This window comes from Peromyscus californicus, unplaced genomic scaffold (genome assembly GCF_007827085.1).
Source record: "Peromyscus californicus insignis strain IS unplaced genomic scaffold, ASM782708v3 Scaffold_22__1_contigs__length_63687245, whole genome shotgun sequence".
NCBI lineage: Eukaryota > Metazoa > Chordata > Mammalia > Rodentia > Cricetidae > Peromyscus > Peromyscus californicus.
Genome location: NW_026294525.1, coordinates 63,485,213 through 63,512,290, shown reverse-complemented (window position 1 = coordinate 63,512,290; position 27,078 = coordinate 63,485,213). Strand labels below are relative to the sequence as shown.

The following is a 27,078-nucleotide window of genomic DNA, read 5'->3' as shown; positions in this document are numbered from 1 at the left end:
GGTCTAAGTTCAAGTCCACACCCTGCTAATGGGCACCAGGACCACAGTCCCAGAGCCATCTCTGGGAGTTACTCCCCAATTTCTGTTAGACTGTCAATGTAAGGGAGGAAGGTAACTCCAAATCCCCAGAACTAAGAACAGTCAAAGGAGGAGGTGAATTTTGTTCTAGTTTGCTCTTTCTTGGGCCCTTCCTGGGACAAGAGGAAGATGGTGGAGGAAGAGAGAGTAAATGTACCCACCAGGAGAGATTCCAGGAAGCACTCCTTTCCAGCCAGGGGAGTGGAGGAATTCGCTATCATTCTCATGGAAACAACCTCAAGAACTTAGAAAAACAAAATCAGAAAAGCCAGGCATGATGGTCACACATGTGACCCCAGAGCCAGGGGCTAGATATGGAAGCACTATGAATTCAAGGCCAGCCTGGGCTACACAGTGAGGCCTAGAACTTTGTTTCAAAACAAAACGGAAAGGGAAAAAAATAAAAGGAATTCAGAAGCATCAAGGCTGGAATACCTGGCAAGCTAACCCTCTTCTGATGGTTCTTATGATCCAATCTCAAACTGTCATGTCCTTCCTGTGGAACAGGATCCGGCTGCAGTATAAAGCTTGAAGCTTGGCCATCCAAGAGGAGCTGGAAATCATCTACCTCAAAACTCAATGTATTCCCTTTCAAAGCTGTACATCTAATACAGTGGCCTCTAAGTACATGTGACTAGTTAAAATTTAATCAAGTGAGTAACCAAAATGGAAAAACTAGTCTCCCAGTTATACTAGCCACATTTCTAATACTCAACAGTCACAAATGGTTTAGTGGCTGCCTACTGACCACGTGGACAGCCATTTCTACCACTACCAGAAAGATCTGGTGGACAATACTGATGAGGAGGTAACTATTCACAGCAAACATACGAAACGGAGCACTAGGAGTCCTCAATGGATGTTTAGACTGAACTCGATCGAGTTCCTAGGAACTCTTCTGATGGCAATGAAAATAGAGAAATAGCAAATTCTGGGAAGCCTACATTGATGCTCAGCCAGCTTGAATGGTCAACTGGAATTCTAAAGAGGCCTGTGAGCATTAAGTACATGATATCCAAGGGCTTTAAATCCATGAAAAAGCCAGGCATGGTGGTGCATGCCTTTAATCCTAGCACTCAGGAGGCTGAATCTCTGTGAGTTTGATGCCAGCCAGATCTACATAGTGAGTTCCAGGAAAGTCAGGACTACATTGAGAGACCCTGTCTCAAAAACCAAAAGCAAATAAAATATCGTGTAAAGAATATATTACACAAATAAGTATATGCAAAATGGTTAAAAGGGGCTGGGTATGGTACAGGCCTTTAATCTCTGAATTTGACACTACCTGGTCTACATAGAGTTCTAGGCCAGCCAGGGCTACACATCAAGACCTCGTCTCAATCAATCAGTCAATAGGAACTGGGTAGGTGGCACATGCCTGTTAGCCCAGCCACTCATGGGGCTGAAATAAAAGGATCACTTGAGCCTAGGAGCTCAAGGCTAGCAGGTATTAAAAAAATAATAATAACAACAATAATAAAAATGATAAGGAAATAAAACCTCTTCCTTCCATACTTGGTCTCCAGTCATCTAGTTTCCTTCTTCAAGAACAACCAACAGCCCAAGATCCTTGTGTATTAGATCAGTCAGAATACTGGTCCTAACCAAACATTCACGCCCCAATTCCCCAAGCCTGTGACAGTAAGTGGCAGAGGCTCTGCAGATGGGATTAGGTTAAAGGGGCCCAAAGTAGACCATCTTGGGTCAACCAAGTAGAATCATGGGATCCTTAGACGAGAAAGGCGGGTCTAAGAATGCCCGTGGCTGCTGAACACTGGAGAGGGCAGGCAAGCAGCTTCTGGCTTCCAGGAGGAACACAGATCTGCCAGACCAGTGTAGACCACTGACTTTCCATGGTATAAAATAATCAATGTGCGTTACTTTACGAGTGACATCCGTGGTGGTCTGTTTCAATCAGGAGCTAAAGTGCAAACATAAACAAATGTAAATCACTATTTCCCCAGTGCAGAGTCATTCTTACTAGCAGCTGCCTACTGAAGACAGGAGAGGCACCAGGTTTCTCTTCGAACCTATGCTACCAATGGTATAAACACAGCTTACTTTTTGCTGTAGCTTTTCATTCCCAACAAAACCAGTTTGCGGGTTGGGGATTTAGCTCAGTGGTAGAGTGCTTGCCTAGCAAGCGCAAGGCCCTGGGTTTGGTCCTTAGCTCCGGGGTGGGGATGGGAGTGGGGGACAGTTTGCTAAATAGTGTAAAAACAGGAAATGCTTATTGTGCTTAGGGGAAAATGCCAAGGAACTGCAGGCCAAGGCAGACTTTCAGAGAAGTCCATTATACTCAGTGCTCTAGCCACCAAGGATCCCAGCAGATCACTGAGACTCTATCAGAATAGTGCTTTCCAAACTCATGTCTGACAGCCTAGGTTCCTGAGCTGTGGGAGCAGCTGCAGAGAAAGAAAAGACTGGCAGGGAGGGCTGCTCCCTGCCATCCTGCCACCAGCACAGGCTCCTCTCTGCCTTTCTATATATGACCAGTCTCCATGGTTACAGACAAGTTAACTATGCGCCAGGAAAAGGATCACGAAACTTTTTTTGTTTGTTTGGTTTGGTTTTTTGAGACACGGTTTCTCTGTGCAACAGTCCTGGCTGTCCTGGAACTTGCACTGTAGACCAGGTTGGCCTTGAACTCACAGATATCCACCTGCCTCTGCCTCCCAGGTGCTAGGATTAAAGATATGCATCACCACCGCCTGGCTAGGACCAGGAAACTTTCCTGACTTTTCTCCTTCTGCTTTAGGGTTAGGAAGCTTACAACTCCTCTCTGTCTTGAATTGTTTTCTTTGTTTGTTCTATAGACAGGGTGTCATATTCCAGCGCAGGCTGGTTGTGGCAATTCTCCTATGGGGCACTGAGGCAGGAGTGAGCCACTGTATCACTGCTTAGCGAACTTTCAGGAATGGACGAAATAGTGAACAACGTGGGGGCCCACACATGATCTAGAGATTCTGTTTTGTGTTGTTTTGGAGGCTGGAGAGATGGCTCAGCTATTAGGAGCACTAGCTGTTCTTCTGAAGACCCAGGTTCAATTCCCGGTACCGACAGGGCCACTGGCACCTGTAGCTCCAGTTCCAGGGGACTTGATGCCCTCTTCTGGCCTGCACAGGCACCGGACACACCAGTGCTACACAGACATACATGCAGGCACACACCCGTTCTCATAAAAATAAAATAAAGACTTGAAAATTCATTACAAACATAAAACCTGGGGCTGGGGAGATGGCTCAGTAGGTAAAAGTAGGCCCAGTGACAAGGACCTGAGTTCAGAGCCCAGTCTCCCATGCAAACAGCTGGGCATGATAGCACGCATCTGTAAGCCAGCTCTGGGGGAGGCAGGTGGAGGCCGAGACAGGCAGCTCCTGGGAGCTCTCCGGCCAGCCAGTCTAGCTCAAGATTCCACGAGAGACCATCTCAGAAAATAGGGTGGAGAGGGCGACCCTCAATTTTGATCCCTGGCCACTACCTGCACATATACATTCACAGGAGCATTTGTACCTGCACACATGTGAACATGTACACATATACTACACACACACACACACACACACACACACACACACACGCTCGCACATACACGTACACTCACATACACATATACAAACAAACATATACCACATACACACACACATCACACACATACAAATAAATAACAAACATTTTTAAATGCTTTTCAAATATAAGAGCCATTTTTAGCCCAGGAAGCATACAAAAATAGGCCTAAGGTTGGATTTAGCTTTCTGACTATATTGTGCCAGCCCCTGGCGAAGACAATGAAAATATTATATCAGTCTTAAGATTCAGATAGAAATTGTGCATAGCTACAATAAATATGAATATAAAATCCTACTACTAGCAGAAAGCCTCATGGTGACAGTCAAGAGAAAGGACTGTGAGGTCCCCACATACTTGGAAATGTCAGCTCCTTGTCATCTTGGGCCTGAGACAGGTGGACACATTAAAGGCAGAGATGTTTACAGAAGGCCACCCTGCCAAAGGCACAGTGACAGTGTGGGGGTACTGGGGGTAGTGTTGGTATGACTGACTCTCTGCAGCTTCTCCATGCTTACGAGCCCACACAGGGCTGACAGGACTCCATTAACACTGGAGTCAGGGGCTCGTGTGTGGAGGGTGGTGTACTAGGAATCTTAAATGGTACTTATTAATAAAATCAAACCTGAGGCCAGTTATTGGGGTGAACACTGGAAGATCAGAGAGACAGAACAAGCCACAGCTAACCTCACCTGGCCAACTTCTCAGCTGGTCCTGTTTCCTCAGACTGGAAGCTTCTGTGTCCTCATATCCGAATGGCTCTCAGCTGAACTGTGCTGCTCAAGACCTAAAAGCTTAACCAGCCAAATGCTTCTAGTTTCTGGTCCTCACGCCTTATATACCTTTCTGCTTTCTACCACCACTCCCTGGGATTAAAGGCGTGAGTCACCATGCTTGGCTGTATCCTTGAACAGATGGATATCTGCCTCTGGAATGCTAGGATTAAAGGCGTGTGTTACCACTGCCTATCCTAAGTATCTAGTGGCTCTTCTGTTCTCTGACCCCAGATAAGTTTATTAGGGTACACAATATTTTGGGGAACACAATACCACCACAGGGTAGTCTATGTGGGCACGCACCATGGGTGTATAGGTGGAGGCCAGAGGTTGACATGAAGTGTCTTCCTCTATTGCTCCACCTTATTTTGAGACAGAATCTCTAACTGACGGAGCTCGCTGATTGGCCAGAATGACTGGCAGTGAGCCCCTGGGGGCCTCCAGTCTGCTCCCCGTGCTGAGGTGACAGCATGCCTGCCTTTTTACGCGGCTGCTGCTCATACATTGCGTCAAGCACCTCACCCAATAAGCCACCTCCTCAGCCCCAGACACTGTTTTTAGCCAGGAAAGTTCAAGTTACAAGTGCCCGGCAGCAGATTTTCTCCATATTTTCAGAACAAGTCCATCCTGACGTAAAACAAGCAAGAGGGCAAGAAGACAGGTGAGTAAAGAGAAGGGGGCTAGAGGGGACCACAGAGAAACACTAAACACAGACCAGACTTTCCAAAGCTGACTATCTCACCGATGATCAAACCCTCTGGGCTCAGTAACTGCATTTCCATGAACTGAAATGGATGCACTCAGTTAGTACTTACAACAAAGCTGGGTTATCTGCTGAAGCGCTGTCTGTAAAAAGATCAAATAAATACTGGCACACCTGTGCAAAGGAACACGCACGCAGGTGTTTACAAAATAAGGAGTGAAGACGTTTTCATAGCCTAATATGAAATATGTTTAAAAACAAAAGGGAAGGTGAGAAATGGTTCATTACTCATTGTCCTTTCCTGTTTGAATAGAATGCCTTTGTAATTTTCAAAAAACTGGTAATACTGGTTTTGTCTAGCAAGCAGAACCTCAGTGACTGAGGGACGGAGTCAAAAGTGGTTATCTGAAATGACCTCAACTTTCAGATTCTGAATCTTATGAATATATTCATCTAACTTAGAGCAGTTGGCTTAGATGTTTTGTGCCTTTACATCACCAAACAGCAACCACAGCTCCTCTCTCAGGCTCCTGCTGACCAGATCCATTCAGCGCTCATCAGAGCTTCGAAGAACTGAAAGGTCCTTGTCCAGCTGAACAAGTCTCTTCAAAAGGGCAGTTTGCAATGTCTGTTGTTATTCCTCAGTTTCCCAGTGTAAAGAGACAGCGACCTCTCACATTCAGATGACAGCAGGGACCTGACAGGACACCTGACCTCACTGTACCCAGAGTCACCTATCAGCTTACGCAGGCCCAGAGCTCCTCCCCGTCAAAAACAACCCCCAAGCCCAACAGCCTGAGCAGCAAGAGTCTTCACCGGTCCTCCCTCAGGCTCACTTCAAAGGCCTCTTCTCTCTCCTGTGTCCCTTCCGAGCTGTTCTACTGGCTATTTGCCCAATGTAATTGCTGCATAGATACACATCACCTCTCATCTCTGCTGGGTAAACAGCAATTTCCAAGTAGAGACAAAGTCATAATATTTTGAACACAAGAGAGTGTGACAAGCATTTGGCAGTGTGAGCAGACATCAGGACCAACAGCATCATGTGTGTGTGCACTCCTGGAGGACAGACACTGATCATGGGACTCCAGCCTCATGAGACACTCACTTATTTAGAGATGCTTCCATTGTTTATGACAATAAAGGAAACATACCTGTGGGATATGAAAGAATCCTACAAATATACAATGTGAGTCTGTTTCTACTCAGGATACACCAAGACTGAGAAACCCATGAATAGGTTCACAGACTTAAAACAGAAAACAGTTCCTACTAGTCCAGGCTATCACAGACCATAGAGTTCCTTGGCTATAACAGAATTGGACAAACAAACCTTAAATGTTTAAAAAACAGCCACTGAGGATCTGGGGTTGAGGGGAGGTAATGGGGGGCGGGTGGAAGGCGGACAGGATGTATTATTGAAGAGAATTAAAAAAAATAACAAACCAGTCACTAAAGGTCATCTGGGGAGCCTTTCACCCACTAGGAGCCCTGAAAAGCCGTTTAGTACCCCAAAAGGGAGACCCAAAACTCTCAGCAACATTGATTTTCTATGAAGTACCTACGGGCCAGGCACCAGCAGTCGGAGAACAGCAACCGGTTGTCTCTGCTCAAGCCCCTGTCAATTCTCACCCGTACCTGCACCTTCTGAGATACACCTGTTTGGGTACACACTACCCTTGGACTAACCCTGAGGAACCACTTCTCACACAGGCATTAGGGGACTGAGATCCAGTACTGTTCTCCCTGTTACCTGGAACGGGCTCACCTCCTGGCAACCTCACCATCAGACAGAGGAAGTGCCAAGAGTTTTAGTGAGAAATTGCAAGCACCTTCTCCCCCTTGGGCAGAGTTCCATCTCTCAAGCTCAGCTCCCAGTTCTGCTACTCGCCAACCACGTGCCTTTAGAAATATCATACAATGTCCTTCCCCGGCTTGTCCCTTGATCTATAAACCAAGAGGGTAGTGTGTTACAGCTCTGAAGGGAAAGGTATCCTGGCAGTCAGGAGCCAAGGAGTACCACAAAGTCACACTGCACAACAAATCTCACACAGGAGATTTATTAGGAAAGACACAAGAGCGTGGCTGCCTCTGCTCGGGAGAAGCCGCGGAGAACTGGACGGGAGGCAGGCTTTCTATAGGGTTTCTCGTGTGTAGGCTTTCTAGGGTGGCCTGGTCTTGGGGCAAGCTCAGGGGCTAGTGGGATTCCGTAGCCTGATCTTGGGCTTTTTTTCTGTAGGGCAGAGCTTGGCCACCTGCATCTCCAGAGGCTGGAAATGCTAGACTAGTCTGGCGGGGGAGAGTGAGCCTGACCAATCACCTCGAGGAGCTTACAGGTAGACTAAACAGAGTGAGATATTGTGTAGCCTGAGCAGCCTCTCCATGAACGGAATGGCGGCAAAAAGAAAAACCACAGCACCCTCCTCTCACCCCACCCCTCCTCCTGGAGTGTTCCCAGGGATGAGGACTGCTGGACAGTCTATAAGAAGAATGTCAACACCACAGTTACCAGGAAAAGGGATTCTGGGTGGACCTACCTTTCCCGCATCCACCAGTTCTGCAATTTCATCTAGATATGGACCATTGGCCATGAAGAAGGCCCAGCGGTAATGGACTCCTTGCCAGAAATGCTAAAAGGAAGAAAACAGTCATAGTAAGTATATAGAAAGGAAGATCTGACTAACTGCAGCTAACTAAAGGCATTTTCTGCATGACCAAGACAATGAACCCGTTTCCCATATCATGTTGACACATGGTGTGTGCTCAGGACCTCAGCATGGTAACTGATGGAGGGCAGATACCCCATAGAGCTTAAGGAATAAGCAAAGGAACTAGGCCTGTCCACGTCAACTCAGGCGTCTCCATGCATGACTGACACAGGAAAGCGTTCCTTAAACAACAGTCTGAATGAATGTCTCGTGTGCTTACCTACGAAGAGTTAGGGCTAGACCTCCAGGCATTCCCCACTGAAGTTTGCAGGAGCCCAGAGGCACCAAAACTACATTTAAAAGTGTTTTAGGAGCAAGAGTCACTAAAGCATGCTTAGACAAGACTCAATCCTAGTTTTTTGTTTCTGACTCTGACAGGAATAAAGAAGCTTCAAAGAAAGGACATAAAGTTGCTTTTATGTCGTGGCTGGGTCTAATCAGACGGCCTGACTACCTCTGTAGTTACTGTGAATGTCAGGCCATCTGATCTTTGTAGAACAAAACCTCAACTCCAGGATGAGGAAAAAGCTTACACCGAAAGGGCTCCACTCCACTTCTGCACCCACGTACAACTGTTGTTCTCTTTCGCTTCTGAGCAGGTCCTCATCATGCAGCCCAGGCTGCGCTCAACAGTCGTGTCTTTATGAGAGGTGAGTAGGACATTATCAAAACAGCAGTAAGCCAAGCTCCAAGACATCTTAAGCTGGCCCGAGTCCTCAGAGATGGCTAAGGACACTAAGACCATGCTGCTGTCCTGCCCTCTCCTACACACAACTGCAAAGTGAGGGCAGAATGTTCACTGAGGCCAGTCTTGGCTTGACAATCCCTGATTGTCATGGACCTGCAGGGCTGGGAGTCTGATCACAGTGATCTAGAGCAAAGCTTCTTAAACTGTGGGTCATGACCACATATGGAGTCATACAACTGAATAAAAAAATCTAACAGTAAAATGCTCTGTACACCTTATGTGGCTAGACACTGATGCACTGAGATGTCCCCAGCACAGGGCCCACCTAGTAAGTGACAAGCACAGAAGACCGGTTCAACTGATTCTCCTACGGTCTGCTGTCACTTCCGGGACCACAGTGAAAGCATTCTGGTAACTGTTTGGGGTATTAAAGGGGAACTAAAATGGTCACAACTGCCACATCTAAAGTCCCTCACAACACATTTCTCTGGGAAGCGAACCGCTTGGTCCCTAACAGCAGACAAAGACCAGTCCTGATTCCTTCCTCTGCAGACAACTACCCTGTGGTTTTCCTTAAGCTGCTTCTGGACACTGTCTGAGTGAAATAAAGACAGGCAGAAGCATGACGCACTTGGCTCCCCTCTACACCACACACCTGTCACGTTGACTGTGCTGTGCTTCCTCGTAGCTCTTCACCTTTAGCAAGGTGAGTCCTTGCTTTTAGGAAACCAAGTCTTACCATCCTAATGGTGCCCAAGTTCATTTCCAGCAGAAAGAAGCACTTAAGGGGGCTGGCGATGGTTCAGCAGTTAAGAGCACGTGCTGTTCTTGCAGAGGACCTGGGTTTGAGTCCCAGCACCTACATGGCAGCTTACTACTGTCCTCAACTCCAGTTCCAAGGGATCCAACCCTCTCTTCTGGCCTCTGATGGCACTAGGCACACACACAGTACACATCCACACATGCACGTAATACATACATACACATAAGGTAAAAATCATGGATTTCTTTAAAAAGCAGCAGCTAAAGACTGAACACAGCGGCACACACCTGTAATCCAAGCTCTCAGGAGGTAGAGGCAGGAGGAACACACGTTTCAGGTAAGCCTGGTCTACATATTGAAGCCCCATCTCAAAACAAAACAAAACAAAAGAGAAAACATCTCAAGGGCCAGAGTGTGACTCAGTGGCACTTCTTGCTCAACATGCCTGAGGCCAAGTTCAATCCCTAGCTCCTCATTCAAAACCTTGCATAAAAAGGAAAAGAAACAAAGTGACTGAGGAAGGGGAGGGAGGGGAAGAAAGCTAAGGACAGTCAGCACACCGAGGGTGGCCAGAGCTGGTAGGTTCACCCAGGGAGCGAGCTGTTACCTTGAGGGCCTTTCTACTGCCTTCTCCTTGAATCTCAAGTATTTAGTCTAGTTAAGAAAACAACATTTATCTTTATTGTCTTCTATCTCGTATACCATTTCACCTCCAATTCAATACCCTAGGATTCCCCTAATTTATAACCTGAAATTTTATCAGCCTCTGTCCCCACTGTGGTGACAAGAAGTGATGACATTAAGCAGAGGGCAGACAGGTAAGCTCCACCTCAGTCCTGTAACTGAGGCAATAAGCACTAATTCCCAAGGCCCACCACTCCCTGGGGACATTCAGCTTGGGCACCAGAGCACTGCACAGATCCAGAAGCAGTGGCCTATCAGTACAGTCAACCTGACTAATCATGTCACAGTAGCTGGTCTTTACAGTTCACTGGGGATAGGAAATGTTGGCACAGTGTGATATAATCCCAGCAAAGGCATAATGGCTCCATTAGTATTCATAGTCTCTCAGTAAAAGTACAATTTCCTTAAGGTTTCTGAACCCCATAGACCTCTAAGGGTGAGAGAGCCTCAGCCTGGGAACCATGGAATATCTACTGTTACATGAGCAGAGCAGCAGAAAACTGCCTTAATAATGTCTCTACCTTACCTACAAGAGACTGTTTTAGGACTGGTGAGAAAGAAGCCATCAGGTAGAGGCAGGAAGGAGAGAGAAGGCATATCAGATGAATCAAGAGAAGCAGTAACAGCTAGTCCCAAGGCTGGCGTTAATGAGAGTCTTGATGGCCTAGGCCTAGTGCCACACTCTCCGTGTGGATTAGCGTATTTACAGCAATGCGGTAAGTTACCGATTCGCAACCTTACCTCATGGGCGAAGACACTGGGCTTGGAAACAGTAAGTAACATGCACAGGGTCACACGGCTACTACACTGAGGTCAGAATTGAAACCCTGCTGTGTGAGGCTAGAGACCACACTGGCAGCCACTGTGGGAAGCTGGCTCCAAGGGAAGAGGAAGTGGCCAAGGGGCAAACTCACTCCCACCAATCACGATTTGCCTCCCTACCTTCAATGTCTTGGTCCCCATGGTGACGCCTGTCTGCAACATGCCATCAGCAATGCCCAGCTGGTCCATATTCAGGAGGAAAGGAGTCACCAGCGTCACATAGGTGGCTCCTGACCACTTCTTGAGAAAGTTTAGAGCCCATGTTTCAGTAGATCCACCCACATTATCAAGGATGAAGTCAAACCTGGAGGGAAAGAATCAAGTGAAAACATCCGGCCAGTCTCTACACTGGTGCAGATCCCCCTTCACTGTGTTGCCAGCTGGCTCCAAGGTGTATTCAGTACCAGCTCACACACCCTGCACCACTGCATCATCCCACAGACAGGTAGAGACAGGTTGAGACGGGAGAAGGCACATCACTCACATTTCTACCTTTCCCCCAATGTTAAAATTTCTTGTTATAAGTTTTTATATACCTTAAGAAAGACTTAAGCAAGTGGTTCTGAATCAGGGGTGATCTGGGTTAATATGAAGAGAACAGATTCTCACACCAAAAAGTATCCAGCTTAAAACATAAGTCACTGAAGAACTGAAGGCTGTCTAGGTTGAGGAACCCTGACATCAGCTTTGAAGGCTACAAAACTGTCCTTTCAATATCATCAATGTATTTTTCAGTATATATGACTACTTGAAAGAAAAGTATACAAAGTGTTTGCCTGTAAAATGACTTGCTTTCATCCCCTCTACAGTCAAAAACGCATCCTCTTCCGATTCCAGAATGTTCTTTTTGTGTGTTTTATTTATGGTATCAGGATAATGCATGAAAAAAAAAATCAACACCCTCCCCTTAGCCTTCAGTGGCACTCTGGCATGCCCTGCCCCCAAACTGTCTAATAGAATCCACAGAACTGACAGATATTCAACTCTCTAAACTAACCTAATACTGCTATAATCACTATACTGCACTCAAAGGGGATAGAAACCCATGAAAACTTTTCATTACTTTCAAAAACAAAGTTCTATTAGAAAATGCATGTTTATAAATTAAGTAAATCAATTGGTGAATTCCTCTTGGGTTAAGTTTCCCCCTTCCAAATTCATCTGGAGGGAGTCAAAACATCAAAGTCTCTAAGATAGCTTTGGCCAGCTTCAAGGATACTGAGTCTTTCATGGGATTAAACTAAAGAAAGACAAAAATTAAAGGCTACGAAAGGCAGGAGAGTGAACTTCCTAGGGGATCATGCTTCTCATTAGTCAAGTTTCTACTGTATTCCTAATGCATCAGTAACAAATATGAGGCCATTTAATTTGTGGAAAACTTAAAACTGCTATTATAGACTGGGCACCATGTGAGAAGAAGTCTGGAGACAAGCTGTAGGCTAAATTATCCCAGGAATGATTAATGACCTTGAGCTAACAAAATATCCCAAAGCCCCTGCCTCTGCTTTCTCAACCATGATATGATTGGATTGGAAAGAGATTTAACTCTTTCCTGCTGTAAAATTTCTAAGATTCAAACACCAAGAAAGTTGCTATTTGGAAGAAGTCACAAATTTATAGGCAGATTCTGAGTTCACCCTCTGGGCAAAGGTTATAATTATAATGACCAACTTCAGTTAAACTGTTTGAGGTGGTGTGAATAAGAATGGCCCCCAGAGTCGCCGGGCGGTGGTGGCGCACGCCTTTAATCCCAGCACTCGGGAGGCAGAGCCAGGCGGATCTCTGTGAGTTCGAGGCCAGCCTGGACTACCAAGTGAGTTCCAGGAAAGGCGCAAAGCTACACAGAGAAACCCTGTCTCGAAAAACCAAAAAAAAAAAAAAAAAAAAAAAAAAGAATGGCCCCCAGAGACTCACATATTTGAATGTTTGGTTCCTAGTTGGTGGAACAGTTTGGGAACGATTAGGAGATGTGGCTTTGTTAGAGGACATGTGTCACTGGGATAGGCTTTAAGGTTCCAAAAGCCCATGCCATTCCCAGTCAATAGATACACTCTCTCTCCTTTCTCTCTCTCTCAACATGTTAGCTCTCAGCTACTGCCCCAGTGCCACACCTACCTGCCTGCTGCCACGTTTCCCACCAGGATGGTTATGAACTCACCCTCTGAAACTGTAAGCAAGCCCTCAATTAAATGCTTTCTTTTTTTTATAAGTTGCCTTGCTCATGGTGTCTCTTCAGAGCAATAGAAAAGCAAAACACTGTTGAAGGAAGAGGAAGAGAGTGGAAGGAGAGAAGGACAGAGGGAGAGAGGGAGGAAAGGAAAGCCCCCTACTGGAAGAGTACAAGTCAAGAAGGCAAGAGCATTTATTTGCCAGAGAAGCTGAGGGAATGGTCACACTGACATGAGGAGACAGACTGAGTGTCCTTCAGCCTTTCAGCTGTCAGGTTCTCCTCTGTAAACAAATGACAAACACGTATGCTACTGAAGGTCAATAGAGGAGAAGGGGTTGGTGTTGGCCTTTCTGTAAGTCCAGCAAGTGGCCAGGCCCCGCCCCTGAGGACCTCCAACCACCAGGCCTTGCCTACAGGACACTCTAACAGACACAATGGCTGGACCCAGCCCTTCCAGATGCAGGTGGCCAAGCTCCGCTGTACAAAGTAAAAAAGCTCAGGACTTGAAATCCCACCAATCCCCATTCTGGAAAGCTCCACCACTATCTCCAAGAAACCCTATATAAACCTGTCTTCTGTTCCGTTCTCTGCTGCTTCTTGCCTCAGCAGAAGCAGCCACCTTCCTGGGTTTTCCCTCCCAATAAATCTCTTATGTGAGGTTTGTTGTGTGCTGTATTTGTGGTACTCCTTGGCTCCCGACTGCCAGGATAACTTTCCCCTAAGAGATGTAACACCTCCATTGGGGAAGCCTTTCCCCTCAGAGTGTAACACCTCCACTGGGGAAGCCTTTCCCCTCAGAGTGTAACACCTCCTGGGGGAAGCCTTCCCCTCAGAGTGTAACACTTTGTGTCATGCTGCTCTTCCCAACAGCAGAAAATGTGAGATCAATTCAAACTACCACTATCCAGAAGGCAGATCTTGGAGACCTGTCATGTCTTCACCTTCCAGCACCCTACAGAAGCACAGACCTTGACACTCAGATACTTAGCCCCGAATTCTCAATCACATCAAATATGTTCTTGACACAGGAAATTTGCATGTGTTTTTACATCAAATGAGAACAATTGTTCTTCTGGATTCCCCCAATAATTAAACCAGGAGCTTGAGAGATGGTCTGGCAGTTAAGAGTGCTTGCTAGCTTACAGCTAGATAAGAAAACATGAATCCCAGATTCAGGGAGAGATCCTGCCTCAAAGGAACAGATAGAGAGTGACAGAGGGAACTATATGATACCCTCCTTTGGCCTCCACTTACGTAGGCACATGAACCCATGAGTGTCTGTGCATGTGCACGAACACACACACACACACACACACACACACATCAAATACTATTGCATTGGGTGGAGACATACAGCTAGGAACAAGACCAGCTGAAGCCTCTGACTTTTAATATCTCATCCTCGACCACCCCCTCCCAGTCAACTGTTCTCCTTTCCCTGCTCCAGTGTTCCATAGAGCACTGTGCTGGATAGACACAGGCTAGAGTCATCAGAGAGGAGGGAGCCTCAGTTGAGAAAATGCCTCCGTAAGATCCAGCTGTAGTGTGGTGATATTTTAATTGTGCTGAAATGTGATTTTATTTGTATGTTAATAAACAAAGTTTGCCTGGAGATCAGAGGTCACTAGTGGAGAGCCAGGAATAGAAGTCAGGTGTTGGTAGCCCACGCCCTTAATCTGATCATATGGCACGCAGAGTCTCTGTGTGGTCAAGGATACAGCCAAGCGTGGTGACCCTTGAGTCTTTAATCCCAGTCCCAACCATAGAGACCAGGAGGTCTGTATAGACAGGCAGTGATGTGGAAGTCATGTGGCTGGGCTTAGAGTCAATGAGAAGGCAGAACAGGAAAACAATAAAACACAAGGCACAGGAAGAAGGTCTCTCTCTCAGGGGAAGGACGACAGTAAGTGGTGAGCTGAAGGGAGGGAGTCATGGCTCTTGCTCTGATCTCTTAGGCTGTACCTCTGTATTTGGCTCCGTGTTTCTTATTTAATAAGACCGTTTAGAAATGTGTCTACACTGTAGGGCATCTTCTTAATTAGTGACTGATGTGGAAGGAACTAGCCCACTGCTGGCTGGGGCCACCCCTGGTCTGGTGGTCCTGGGTTCTGTAAAAAAGGAGGCCGAGCAAGCCACGAAGACAAGCCAGTAAGCTGTAGTAGAATATTTGAAGGTGTGTTACTTTTGTTTATGTTGCATTTGTTTAACTCTGTGGAGCTGTGTTACTGTGCCTGTCTAAAACACCTGATGGTCTGATAAAGAAGGCCAGTAGCAAAAAAAAGAAAAAAAAAAAAAGGCTAGCAGCCAGAGGAGGAGGACTCCAGGGCCAGCCACTCGGCTACACAGCAAGCCACGGAGTAAGAGTAAGATGTACAGAAGTAAGAGAACCGGAAAAGTCCAGGGGCAAAAGGTAGACGGGATAAGTTAAGGAAAGCTGGTCAGAAACTAAGCCAAGCTAAGGCTGGGCATTCATATGTAAGAATAAACCTCTGTGTGGGATTTATTTGGGAGCTGGGTGGTGGGTCCCCCAAAAGAGCTAAAAAAACAAACAGCAACAGTAAGCAGCACCCTCCATGACCTCTGCCTCAGCTCCTGCCCTGTTTGAGTTCTTGTCCTGACTTAATTTCATGATGAACAGTGATGTGGAAGTACAAGCCAAATATACCCTTCTCTCCCCAAGTTGCTTTTGATCATGGTGTTTCATTACAATAATAGTATTCCCAACTAAGGCAGAAATTAGTACCAGGAGAGTGGGGTGTTGCTGTGACAGACCTGACCATGTTGTTTTTGGGAGGATTGTAGAAGAACTTTGGAAATTTGAGTGAGAAAAGCCATTGAGAGCCTGGTGAGCTGTTACATGGGATCTTACAAGCAAAGAATTTTGAGAGCAATGAAGACCATGGGGCCCTGGCTTGTGAAGTTCTAGAGGGAAGTTTGAGAGTCCCTTAAAAACTATCAAGGCCAGTCACCAGTTTGAATTGAGAACCCGTGGTTCTGGTTAGCTGAAGCTGAAGAATCAGCTGTGACTAACAAGAGACCAGAACCATTGAAGTAAAACCTTTTTGTTGGTAGGACAATTGATGCTGGTCAGCTGGAGCTAAGAAATTAGTGGTGATTAAGAAGAGACCAGAATCATTGGGGTGAATGCTTCTGGGAAGTGCTCCCTGAGAGTCAGTACACAGAAGCTGTGTTCCAGAGGTGGCCAAGCTTGTATCTCACACTGGCAGCCAAACTTGGTAATGTGTAGGAGTCACCCAAGTGGCACTGGTTTTGAAAGCAGGAAGGGGTCATGGAGAGCAGCTGATGCTTAACATGTTCAGAGGCCATTGGTGAAGATGCAGCCTCAATGGCAGCTGAAGGCCCAGGATTGAAGAAGTCTTGGCACCAGGAAGAGAGCCTGTGAGAGGCTACTGGTGAAAGTGCAGCCCAGTTGCAGCAGAAGACCCCAGCATTTTGGAGATGCCAGTACATGGGATGACCACCAAGAAGAGCAGCAGTGGTGGAGTGGAGCCTGCTCCAGCTTAGAAGACAAGTGTGTGCGCTGCAGAGGGTGGAGCCAGGGAAGTGACCCAAGCCCCTTGAAGGAGCCCAGAAGGTCGTGGGTGAATCCAGATATTGGACAATGAGTTATTTACACTGCTGGAGTTTGGTTGTGCTTTGTTCAGACTGTGACTATGCTCTGTCTGGTTCTCCCCTCTTGAAGTAAGAAAATATATTTCATTTATTTTTTATTTTATAGGAGCCCACAGTAGAGAGACTTTAAACTTGAGAGAGGTTTTGAACTTTGACAGACTTTAGATTTAAAAAAGACTAGATTATTTTTAAAGAGACAACTTCTGAAATGCTTGAATTTGTAAGGCCATGGGACTTTTTAATGAAGTTTGTGAAGTGTTTTATATTGTGATATCTTTATTAACGTGTGATCTTGGGTGTTGGAATTCCTGGCCACTCCCCCAGCTACATGACCACACATGCGCTGTCCAGTAGCCAAGCAAGAGGCTTAGTTATCCCAGGAACTTATGTATTATGTAATCCGTGTGCTGCATGGTCACGTAATTTGCATGCAGCGTCATCATGAAATCTATGCGCATGCATGGCGTAGCTATGTAAGCCCGTATGTGCATGTGTGGGGGAATCCATAAAAAAACAGGTCACAGACTCCTCCCCCTCTTCTTCTTCCCCTCTCTCCCTGCACCATTTCTCAGAGGCCCAAGCACTCCCCCGTTCTCTTTCCTTTAGTAAACTCTTATAGTGGGTTTTGTTGTGCCTTGTGGCTTTTCTCAAAAGGTAAACAGCGCCGAATAATAATGACTAACATTGGGGCAAACAAGAAAGGAAAGGTTATGTCTTAACAGTGATGTGTTTGTGTGTCAAGCTGACAAGGGGTCAGTTGTGCTGGCTAGTTTTATGTTAACTTGACACAAGCTAGAGTAATCAGAGAGGAGAGAGGCTTAACAGAGGAAACGCCTAGAAGATCTGGCTGTAGGCATTTTCTTAATTACTGACTGATGGGGAGGGCCCAGTCCATTGTGAGTGGTGCCATCCCTGGACTGGTGGTTCTGGGTTCTGTGAGAAAGCAGGCTGAGCAAGCCATGGGGAGTAAGCCAATAAGCAGCGCTCCTCCATGACCTCTGCCTCCCGGTTCCTGCCCTGTTTGAGTTCCTGTCCTGACTTCCTTTGATGAAGAACAGTAACATGGTAGCATAAGCCAAATAAACCCTTTCCTCCCCAAGTTGCTTTGGTCATGGTGTTTCGTCTCAGCAGTAGTAATCCTGACTAGGACAAGCACTAGGCAGTAGTCCTTGGAATATCATGGAATGTGAGATCTACAAAGGAGGAAATGTGTCTGGTTCAGCAGCATCCGGTGTCTAGAACAGTGCCTGATGAGAGCTGAAGCGTCATAAAGGGCAGAACACACAGGCTTTGGCTGGCTGCTCCTGGGAGCACTGCACAGAGAGCCCTGTTGTACTTGCAGCCTTCAACGTTACACAGCTCCGCAGTGTGGCCAAGAAGAACTGGCTTCTGAACATGGATTTTAAAAAAGAAAAATTGTAGCCAAATACTTGTGCACTGCACTTTCAGCTCCACTTTTGCCTCAGCCAATGAAGATCAAATTAACAGACAGGCCACAGGCAAGAGCAACGGGGCTTGAGAGAATCCCCCAGCCAGTCCTATCTGGTACTGTAGGCCAAGCCACAGGCTGGCTTTCAGGCATTCTGTGTATCCACACTGCTCCCTGCCAGCATTTACTCTTACACTGTGTTTTCTTATGCCTTAGTGAATCCAAACACTGAAATGTGTGTAGGAGTAATCATGTGGTTTCATACCCTTTTCTCTATTCTTCCTGCGATGATGTCACAGAAGGAATACACTTTCCAATCTTGTTGTCTTAAAAGCATCGGACCATGTATAAAAAATGACTTCCAAAGTACATACCATGTAGAAATGAATCCAAATGACCAGGAATGTTTTAGTCTTTAGAAGATTCCAGCAAGACTGTGAAGCCCCCAAACCACCTCAGATCTGCACACTCAACTGTCCTTGTGCCCTCCCCACAACAGGAGCATTGTTCTACCACTTACAGTTTGAAGGACTTCAATTGCTCTTCCACACTTCCCAACGTGTAGTCAATGACTTCATCTGCTCCAAGCTTCCTTACAAGTTCACTGGCATCTTGAGAGCAAACTGCTGTCACATGAGCACCCCACGCTTTCATTATCTGCCAAGGGGAGGGAAAGAGGAGGAGAGAGTGAAGAAATTGCAGTTTTTTTTAAAAAGAAAAAGTTGGTGCCAGGTGTACACCTATCAGAGTAATCTCTAGAGAACTTTCAAGTCCTCATCTTACCAAGAACTGTAGAAGGCTACCTATCAGACCTGGTTAAAATGATAAAACTTGTTTGTCAAGAAAATAGCTCTCATCTCCCATAGGCAAGACCACCTTTCTGTCTTGAAGTTTCTGCAGTGCCCCACCAGGACCAGAAAATCCAGGAGAGTCACAGCTCAAATTTTTCACCTTTAATGACAAAGGGCAAACAGCAGAGAAAAGAAAAACTTTCTGCATCCTCAGGCAATGAACTATGACAAAGCACCCGGAACATAAAAAGCAACACCTCTTCCTTTGCATCTCCAGAATCTCTTGAATCAGGCAGTGCGTCCAAGTTCCTGGGGTGACGGGCAGATAGGCAGAGTGCCTGCCAGGCAAGCTCGAGAACCCAACTTCAGATCCCAGCAGCCTAAAGTCCTATCTCTGCCTAAGATAAACAGCCTATCTATCTCTTAGATACAAGGTTATTAAGACAATAAATATGTACATTTGAGTTTTAGAACATGAACTGGGTCCTCTCCTTTGGAGTAAGAAGGCCCTAGATAAATGGTCTCTTGGTTTTAAAACACAAGTAACATATTTAAAATTAGACTTAATAAAAGCCCATAATTCTAATGTTATGCAGGTTTAGCATCTGAAATCCCCCTCCAAACCTGATATACTTCTTCTAAAATGTCAACTTCACAGATTAGAAGGGGACCATTTCCAGTTTAGTATCAGGCAAGATACTTCAAATTTATCAAGAAATTTGAATTGATATAGACCAAACCAAGCACGGTGACACACACATGTAATCCCAGCACTTTGGGCCATAGAGCCAAAGGATCAGGAACTCAAGGTCACTCTCAGCCATACAGTATTCAAGGTCAGTCTATGATGCACGGGACCCAACTCAAAACAAAAACAAATATTTCCCAATGATTCATATAACCTGAAAATCTGAGGAAATTGAACCACTGAGGAAGGATAACATAGTTTATTAGGTTTGTGGCCACAGACAGGGACTCTGGAGTAACGGAAGATACTGTTTCAACAGCAAGTCCTGAGTCAAAGTCACAGGGTGGAATCTAAGATGACCATCTTTTCCCCAGAATATATCAAGACATTATTGAGGAAAGAAAATAGCGTGCTAAAGACCTGCATCTTTACATGCTTTTCTTTAGAGATTTAAATTTGTTTTATGTATATGAGTGTCTGCTCCGTGTGTGTGTGTGTGTGTGTGTGTGTGTGTGTGTGTGTGTGTGTGTGTGTACCACAAGCATGCCTGTTCCCCACAGAGGCCAGATGGGGACACTGGACCACAAGACAGTTTCGAGCTGCCATGAAGGTGCAGGTAACCAAACCCCAGTCTCTTAAGAGTAACCAGTGCTCCTGACCACTGAACCACCCCTCCTGCTCTTGACCACTGAACCACCCCTCCAGCTCCTGACCACTGAACCACCCCTCCTGCTCCTGACCACTGAACCACCCCTCCAGCTCCTGACTACTGAACCACCCCTCCTGCTCCTGACCACTGAACCACCCCTCCTGCTCCTGACCACTGAACTACCCCTCCAGCTCCTGACCACTGAGCCATCCCTCCTGCTCCTGACCACTGAACCACCCCTCCAGCTCCTGACCACTGAGCCACCCCTCCTGCTCCTGACCACTGAGCCACCCCTCCACCTCCTGACCACTGAGCCACCCCTCCAGCTCCTGACCACTGAACCACCCCTCCTGCTCCTGACCACTGAACCACCCCTCCACCTCCTGACCACTGAGCCACCCCTCCAGCTCCTAAGTCCTCAGGAAGAATCTATCATGTGACAAACACTTCAGCTGTTTTCCTCTTAATGTCTAGCTTTTCCCGACCCACTTAGAACTGTCTAGTTATCTTTGACTATGACTAAAAAGTTTAGTGAAGAAGTTTTCACATAAAATAAAGTGCAAATACAGGAAGCACCTAGAAGGCAGAACCACTCAGATAAAGAAACAGAATACCTGTAACCATTCAGAGGTTCTTCTTTTCATCCTGTCTCAACACAAGCCCCTCTCTCAACCACCTCCTCCTTAAGTCACCATTATCTTGATTTTTACAGTAATCAATTCCTGACATTAAAAAAACTGTCATCCAAATATGCATTCCTCAGGCACTATTATTTTGGTTGTGCTCATTTTTTAAATATGGGGGGGGGGGGGGCTCCTCTAAATCACAGGCTGCTGTTCTATCCCTCTGCTCTCCTACGATTTATCTGTGGAAGAACCCAGGCCACACGACCTGCAGACTTGCCCCTAGTTTGGAACTTGTTTGCACAGGGGCCACTTCTGCATGTTGCTGTGTAGGAGATGGCTGTAAGGCCGGGTCAGGCTGGGCTTCAGTCTCTTTAGAAAACCATCGAGAGCGTCTCCCAAAGCTAGAGGACACCAGCTGTCAATGCTCAGGCCTCAGGCCTGTCCACTGGTGGCTGCAAAGTAGTAATGTTCCAGTTCTATTGCTTTTCATTCAGTAGTCGTAATTAATAAATATCTCCCTTCAAATACTAGATGGTTTGTTCAGTCAGACAGTTCATTAAAAACCGGTAGGACAGCGGATCTCTGGGTTCAGGCCAGCCTGGTCTACAGAGCGAGATTCAGGACAGCAGGGCTACACAGAGAAACCCTGTCTCGAAAAACAGATAAAATAAAAATAAAAAACTGGCTGGACAAAAGCTGGGGCTGCACATACGTGACAGATCACTTCCCTAACAAGCACAAGGTGGGGGACAATGCAGGAATATTTAATTATTTCCCTTTATCAATTTATAATACAATAGCTTGTTCCTCATAACCTTCCAAAAGTAATCACTTTTCAAAAAAGTACATCACCAAGAAACTCATGGATTTAAATCTTTATATGGATTCAATCTACTATCATCATTACAGAAAATTACTGCAGTTTCTCTAAGATGGCTCCCGACTCCGACACTGACCTAAAGGTTTGACGTACCCCTGCCATTGTGAAACTAGGCACGCTCACATGTGAACCCTGTAACTGCCCATTTCTCTACAGGCTTTGCATTCTTTCAGTGAGAAGCGATACAGCAAGAGACAGTTCACACATTCATACACTCCTGAGCTCTTACTGATAACCACTACTCAACTGGGAGAGCCAGGGCTGGCCACTAAGAGCCCTGGAGGCGTAGGCTGGCATGTAAGAGGCTGAGTTCAACCCCTGCACCATCTCCAAAATATTTAACAATTAGAATACGACTCATGCCTGTGATGTTCGCTCCGTGAGAATTTGTTAAACCACACATTTATGTCACATGTACTTTTTTGAGTTACATATCACAACAGAAAGTTTTAAAATATTTTTAAAATGTATATACACGTGTGTCTGAGTGAGTGTGTGCTATGTGTGCAGGTGCGGAGGGAGGCCAGCTACTTCTCACACTCTTACTCATAACTACAATTTCAATGAGTGACTATCACTCACAACTAAACCCAGAAGCACTAGAGGTGTAGCTCGGTGGTATAGAGAATCATGGACTAAAACCTCCAAATGATAAGTTAAACCTTGGCTTTTAGTAGGCAGATCGTCTCGGGTATACAGCAGCAGCAGCAGCAACAGCGACATCAGTTTGGTTCTCTGCCCCCTTGCCAACGTGTTTTTATTTCATTTATTATGACACCCTTAGGCGTGGCATGGTGACTTGTTGTGGTTCAGACTTCTATTTCCCTAAGGAAGAATGATGTTCAGCATCTTCCCATGAACTTATATATGATCTTTCAAAAACAGCATATTTTGAGTTTTTCCCATGTTTTTTATTGGTGTATATTGATTGTACAAAACAATGTGTTTTATTGTGTTTCCTTAATTCAGGATCTCATTATATACACTTGGTTGACCTCAAACTAAAGATCCTCCTGCCTCAGCCTTCCAAGTGCCGGGGTCGCAAGTTTTGCCACCATGCTTGGCATCTTTCTGTTTTGAAAATGATGTTGTCTTTCTGTTGTGTAGGTATGACTTCTTTATGTAGCATGGAGATCAGACCCTTATCAAATTGACAACTTATAAATACTCCCCCGTGGTGTGACAGTTAATACTGACTGCCAATCTGTAGGATCTAGACTCCCCCAGGAGACAAGCCTGTGAGCACCGCTGTGAGGGACAATCTAGGTTAGCTGAGGTGGAGAGACCCACCTTAATGTGGTGATGCTGGTTCCCGGGCCAGGGTCCCAGACTGTGTCAAAAGGAGGAAGCCAGGTGAGCACCAGCACTCATGGTGCTCTGCTTCCTGACTACAGGTCCTCCAGATCCTGCTGCCCCCAAGTGACCAGCTGTCCCCAGATCCTGCTGCCCCCAAGTGACCAGCTGTCCCCAGATCCTGCTGCCCCCAAGTGAACAGCTGTCCCCAGATCCTGCTGCCTGACTTCCCTTTCCTCTTAAAGCACTTTTTTCACACATTTTGTCACAGCTACAAGGAAAGTAACTGAGACATATTGGTTGTTTTTTAAATCTCCTTAATAGTGACCTTCGATGTATCAAGATTTTTCCCTCTTTTTTTTTTTAAGGTTATTTATTTATTATGTATACAGTGTTCTGTCTGCATATATGCTTGCAGGCCAGAAGAGGGCACCAGATCTCATTACAGATGGTTGTGAGCCACCATGTGGTTGCTGGGAATTGAACTCAGGACCTTTGGAAGAACAGCTAGTGCTCTTAACCATTGAGCCATCTCTCCAGCCCGTATCAAGATTTTTAACTTGGTAAAATACAACTTACTTGCTTTTTAAGTCTATTGTTTATGTTTTTAGTGTCACATCTAAGAATCTGCTGCCAAATCTAAGGGGATGATTATTTATAGCTGGTTTCTTCTGAGAGTTTTATGGTCAGTGCTCTTATGTTTAACTCTCTGACTCACCTTGAATTATTTCTGTGTATCTTATAGGTAAGGGTTCAATTCCCTTCTTTTGTAGGTGGACATCAAGTTGTCTCATCATCTGTTGGCAGGACATTTTCCCCTCACTTAACCGTTTTGCATCCTTGTTAACAATGAAATGATGGGGCTGGAGTGATAGCTGCTCTCCCACAGGAGCCTACATCAGTTACCAGCTCATAACCACTACAACTCCAGCTTCAGGGGATCCAACACCCTCTTCTTGCCTCTGCACACACATGCCACACATTCACGTAGACACACAAAAAACTGACCACACATGTATAGATTTGTCTCTGAATAGTTAATTTTTTCCACTGTGTTCTTGTTGTGTTTTTTTTTCTCTCACTCGCTCTCTCCCTCCCTCCCTCCCTCCCTCCCTCCCTCCCTCCCTCCCTCCCTCTTTTGGCAATGTTGTTTACTGCTAAACCGTAAACCTTTAACTACAACCACCACCATGGTCTTCCTCCACACATTCAACTTTTCCACACTAAACAACTGGAAAGGTTAAGGTTCCCTTTGTATTAGAACATATCCGTTTGGGTCACTGAAACTAAAAGGCATGTCCTAGACACCCTATTTTTCTTTCACTGTGAGAAAACACTGACCAAAACCAATTTGGGAAGTAAAGTATTTCAGCTTACAGACTGCACTCCATCATCAAGGAAGTCAGGCAGGAACTCCAGGCAGGAGCTGATGCAGAGGCCAGGGAGGGGTGCTGCTCACTGGCTTGTTCTCCACGGCATGCTCAGCCTGCTTTCCTCTACAACCCGGGACCACCAGCCCAGGGGTGGCACCGCCCACACTGAGCTGGGCCCTCCTCCATCAAACATGAATCAAGACAACGCTCACAGCCAGGCCCACAAGCCTGTTTGCTGGAGGCCATTCCTTACTGAAGTCCCCTTTTCCCAGGTAACCACAGCTGGTTTCAAGCTGACAAATGAACCAGTTCACTGGCCCCAGCTTTGAAGGAAAGCTGATCTATAAATTCACAGAGACAAAGGTCTTCCCAGTCACAGGATTAAGAAAGTCTTTTACCTGTATCGCAAACGTGCCAACTCCACCCGAGGCCCCCAAGATTAACGCACTGCAATGGAAGACAGAACACAGGAGTGAGACTCTGCAGACAGGCCTGCCACGCAGAACGCTGAAAAGAAGAACCCCTCAGTGACAATCCCTCCCCAGAGCAAAGCAGTCTTTCACCTTTCCAAGACTGAATTACACAGACTTCACCAGGAAGATTCAGATGCTTGAAATGAAACATTATACAAGCTGCAAACATAAGCACCTAACAACTTCCTTTGACTGCAGTTCGGATGGCACTTTGAAACTCCGTTCGACAGTTTCTCTAGGCTGAAGTCACGACCTTCCTCTGGAAGGAGGAAACCTGAGGTGCTTGTTAATGCGGCTCGCTCAGAAAAGTCACGTTCCTGACCGCATTCCTGCCATGGCGGAGGGAACACCTTGTGTTCAGGCATGTCCTGCTGAACTCAACTGTCACAGACAGGACTCTCATCCTCTGTATGACTTCCTGTGGAAGCAAACACCTGTGTCCTGTCAGCACAGGCTCTTAGCACACTTACTCAGTGACCTCCCACCACTCGGGACAGGGGGCAGGCCTGGGGTCCGTGGAGAGTGGAGTAGAGTTAAGAACGGAGGGGGAGGGGGGAGCCGGAGTCTCTAAACACAATGCAAGGCCAGGTGTGCATAGGATACAGACCTCCCGTCCATTCCAAAGAAGTCCGTGAGCTGAAAGAGATCAGTGGTCAAAACTCACCGCATCAGGCAGGCAGGCAGGATGGTTCAGTGGGTAAAGGTACTTGGTGGGAAAGCCTGACCACCTTGAGTTCAACCATCGGAACCCACAGGGAAGGGGAGAACAGACTCCTGAAAGTTGTCCTCTGACCACACACACACACATACACACACACACACACACACACACACACACACACACACACATACACACACAGAATAAAAAAATTTTTTTGAAAGGATCACTGCTTTGCCTTCTTGGCCGGGTCTCAAATGCCTAGAAAACCGTGTTGATCTGCAGTTCGGGGCTGTGTCTCCAACAGAGGGGGCGGGGGACACCGCACAAGGCTTGTCTGGTATCTGCTACTATATTACCGACTCTGGGAGACGGTCTCATGAAAGTTCCGAGTGCCCACAGCAAAACAGTCTTCTGAGACTAAGTGGTGGGCGTGGCGGCTGCTTGTCTGCCTCTGTCATTACGTAACTGCTACTTACGGCCCTTTTCTTCACGACCAGACAGTACAGAATTTCACCTCCTACTGCTGCCCGGTGCACTGAACCTCACAACACACACTCCGTCTATAATCTTAACCCCAGTTTCATTTTTCCTGTCCCTCACTGGAATCACAGAGGCTGATTATTATCATCTGTTATATGGTAAAAGTTATTACTATAATTTCCAAGCCAGCTGTTCCCTTTGAAATACCATTAAATATAATTAAAAGAAGTCTCCTTGCAAATCATGTTCCTTCTTCAAGTAGTTTTCATCTCACAAAACTATCAACAGTGAAGAAAAGAAGAAACTCTGGAGATGTCTCGATCCTCCAAATTTCCACCTCAAGCTTTACATACACCCTCAGTATTTCTAAGTGGAAAGCACCCCACACCGTCTCGAACCAAACTATACAAACAAAGAAAACCTGTCAGACAGATCATCTAACAATGAATCTACCCACAAAATATCTGATGCTGACTTTTTGCTCATTATCTAAATTAGTGAAACTTCAAGAAACTTCGAGCTTCTCTTTTATATTAAGACAGAGAAAAGAACAGACATTTGATCAAGTTTGTAGTTGTCTGTGACCTGGTAATTTTTGAGTCAGGAGGTTATTTGTTTAAGAAAATGCCTTTCTGGTGGCTTACGGATATTTTCTAAGGAAGCCGCAGATCAGAGGCCATTATTCTTAGAAACACCATGGCATTACTCTATGCCTGATGGTTCGTCTGCTTTTTGTTTTCTTTCTTTGTACAAGTGGATGGGGCAAAGGCATTCCATACATGGAGACACTCTCAGCAGATAACAGGTTTTCAGACGTGGGCGGAGAGCCTCTTGTCTCTTGTTCAATGTGGGCACCTATTTCTACTTCACAGGCACTGAAGGACAGAGACCTCCTATCACACCCTGTGCTGGCCAGACCATCCTTGATGCCCAGCCGGGGTTTGACTTCATACAAACCATCGCACCACCATCTGACGAGCAGCACAGGCATTGCTACCACCTGAAGAGAGGGGATCACTTGGCTACGTGACAGACTGCATTCAAGTTTCTTCCAGTAAAGGAAAGCTTGAAATGCTTTTCTAGGGGGCTGGAGACATGGCTGCTCTTCCAGAGGACCAGAGTTCAATTCCCAGCATCCACACG

General features: G+C 46.1%; 1 protein-coding gene across 2 annotated transcripts in view; it reads right to left on the bottom strand.

Annotated features, from left to right (window-relative positions):
* Positions 1–27,078, bottom strand: part of Rtn4ip1 (reticulon 4 interacting protein 1) — a 47,130-nt gene that overhangs the window by 5,768 nt on the left and 14,284 nt on the right. Inside the window, exons 5-9 of one of the 2 annotated variants that reach the window (XM_052751560.1) lie at positions 24,720–24,768; positions 18,542–18,678; positions 10,910–11,093; positions 7,662–7,754; positions 6,957–7,071 (exon numbers count right to left, since the gene is read on the bottom strand). In XM_052751560.1, coding sequence (XP_052607520.1) covers positions 6,957–7,071; positions 7,662–7,754; positions 10,910–11,093; positions 18,542–18,678; positions 24,720–24,768 — 578 coding nt within the window. The remainder of the gene's footprint in view (positions 1–6,956; positions 7,072–7,661; positions 7,755–10,909; positions 11,094–18,541; positions 18,679–24,719; positions 24,769–27,078) is intronic. The other variant, XM_052751561.1, reaches the window with a different exon arrangement.